At 33.6% G+C, this 2,885-nt stretch overlaps 1 protein-coding gene across 1 annotated transcript; it reads right to left on the reverse strand.

The window, feature by feature from the left end:
* Positions 1-361: 361 nt before the first annotated feature.
* On the reverse strand, positions 362-2,143 carry LOC129573063 (putative uncharacterized protein DDB_G0286901). Its single transcript, XM_055453241.1, has one exon. It carries the CDS (start codon positions 2,141-2,143, stop codon positions 362-364), a length of 1,782 nt encoding a protein of 593 aa, XP_055309216.1.
* Between the last annotated feature and the right edge of the window lie 742 nt (positions 2,144-2,885).

Here is a 2,885-nt window from a genome sequence, read left to right on the forward strand (position 1 = left end):
ACTAAGCCTCTGGTCTTAATAGAAATCTCCTTTCCAACTAATCCATACAAATTAACAATGTAATTCTGCCTTACTATGTTTTCTGAAACCAAATCGTCAGCAAGCAGAGAAATTGCTGCTCCAGTGTCAATCATTAATTTTAGTGGCCGTTCCGATAAATTTGATTTCAAAAGAATAAAAGGTGCCCCATTTTCATTAATTATATCATGTTTAATTATTGTTTTTTCTGTTTGATTTTCTTCTGTATTTGTTTGGATTTCTTTTGAGATTTCAAGTATCTTTTCATTATTTTCATTTGTTTTTAAATCTATCGATAAAAGTGTATGGGATGGAATAAGTTGGCCTTCATATTCCATCCGTTTTAGTTTTCCTTTTTAGAATCAATGACGTTAATCGCTTGTGCCTCTGTTTTTGCAACAGCGTTATTCGAAAATTGATTTGTACGACCAGATTGTTGTTGATTCTGACCCTGTCTAAATCTACCCTGATCAGATTGATCATTGTTCCGGTTGCGATTTACATTACTCGTGTCAAATCTGTTGAAATTGCCATTATTTCTGTTTTGATTCCAGTTGCCATTGTTATTGCTGCTATTATTACCATCATTCCAATTTCGATTCCAATTACGATTCCAGTTATTGTTATCATTACGATTAAAATTCCAATTACGATTATTATTTGACCAGTTACCGTTGTTATTCCAATTATTCCTTTGGAAATTACCAAAGTTACGTCTATTATTTCCAAAATTATTGTCAAATCTGCGGAAATTCTGGTTATTAAAGCCGTTAAAACGATCAAATCTATTAAAATTTGAACGAATCGGACCATTCATGAAACGCAAAGCAGAAATAATTTTATTTAAATCATTATTGCGCGCATTTTTGTTTCTGCAGTCCTGCTCACGGTGTCCGTTTATACGGCAAAAACCACAAAATAGCTCATTCCGCGAAATATTGTTTAATACATCATTCTCTGTTTCTATCGCATAAGAAATAGCATCTTCCAAAGTGTTGGAGCCACGAGTCAACAGACGATCTCTTAGCCTGTTACTCTTAATTCCCTTTGCAAATGATTTACGAGCCAATCTGTTATGCTCAGATTTTTGCTCTTCTGTTAAATGATTATAGACTGAATTTTTTTCCAATAACAGTTTTCTAGCTCTTTCTGCGTATTTAGTCAAACTTTCGTCTTTTTCTTGACATAAATTCTCAAGTTGACTTGTCAAAATATCTTTATTTGACAAATAAGCAAAATGTGATCGCAAGGCGTCTTTTATTACTCTCCAACTCAAATTTTCGAGTTGAGTGATGACGTTTCTGGCTTCGCCACGCAATCTTAACATCATTTGCTCAAAGAATTCGCGCTCTTCAACATCGCTTTCTATTGAACTATATAATGTTTCACAAGTGTCTATGAAATCAGTTAAGCTTTGGAATGATTCACCATTAAATTTTGGAATATCGTATAAACGTTTCAAAAATGATTTTCGAGGTTGTGAATTATTCCCCATATATTGTGGTATGTTCGAATTATTTGGTACAAAACCTGAATCCTGACAATTTTGAATTGGATTGAAATTGTTCGTATTACTGGAATTTTGCCAATTCTCCTGAACATTGAAACTTCTTATTGGGTTATTGGAATTCCCATATGGAACCGGTGCAAAATAATTTGAACTTTGTGATAAATTGTTGGAAAATTGTTCTTGTTCACGCTGATTTACTGCAAACGTGACATTACGAGGATTTACAAACGACACTTTTCGTTCATTAGAATAATTCTGTGCCAAAATACCTCGCTGAGGCAATTCATTGCCACCAATGTTCAAATTACCTTCCAATATATTACTTTGCTCGACTGGCTCATCCTCTTGAGGATAAAAGTTGGTTCTTAGCTTTCTATTTGCCGCTTTAGTCGAACTTAGTATACGTCTTGGTGTAGCAACATATGATGAAAATTGTTGCCCATTGTCATCTTCCTCCTCTTCTTCGATTTTGTTTAAATTCGAGCGAGAAATATTACCATCATTTAATTTTGTCACTCTAGAATTTTTTGGGATTGCACCCGTTACGGAACTTCTTATTTTCGCATTCAAATTCTCAATTCTTTTTTCGTCATCAAACATGATATCGGCAACCATATCTCCCTTTCTCTTTTTTGAGGCAATTACTGTAGGGTCCTCTGGATAAATAGTTGACATTTCTTCAAAAAGTGATAAATTACTTTGATTTGCCCGAATCATATCGAAAAACTTTGCCTTTTCTATTTTTTCTCTCTCAATTCTTGTATTCCTTTCCTCCGATGTTTCCGAAGGAATATCGGGAAATTGTAAAATATCAGAAGAAAATTTGGATGATTTACCAGTTGACAAAATTGGACCTTGATTAGATTGAGAAATGGTCACTGTAGCAGCAGCTCCCGAAACTGCAATTGACTCCGCAGTTGAAGCAATATTACTTCTAGAGATTTCTGGCAATTCTGGGTCTTCTGAACCCGAATTAATAGGTTCTTTTGGAGAATGTCCACCAAAATTCATATTACTTAGCAATTTTAAATGATCAGTTTCAGTTTCTTTCAAAGAAAGAATTTCTAAATTGATTTTAGCAAGCCTATCGTTAATTTCTTCAATAACGTCAGTTTTCAAAGTACTATCTGTAGATTTTGCTATTGTTTCTGTTACCAATTTATCATTCAATTCTCGTTTTTCTGCTAACAAATCACTAAGTTTCTTCTCACCTCTTTGTTCTTTCTTTTTCTCTTTACGCTCAATAATCTCTTCTTCAATATCTTTCAATTTTCTAGTTAATTTATTAATATCAGACTGAGTATTACCTCTTGGAGTATCGGTTTGATTTGAAAGAGTCTCTTTTAACCTCTTGATT

The sequence above is a fragment of the Sitodiplosis mosellana genome, unplaced genomic scaffold, assembly GCF_009176505.1.
Source record: "Sitodiplosis mosellana isolate CC-2019 unplaced genomic scaffold, AAFC_SMos_1.0 Smas_scaffold_5913, whole genome shotgun sequence".
Taxonomy (NCBI): Eukaryota; Metazoa; Arthropoda; class Insecta; order Diptera; family Cecidomyiidae; genus Sitodiplosis; species Sitodiplosis mosellana.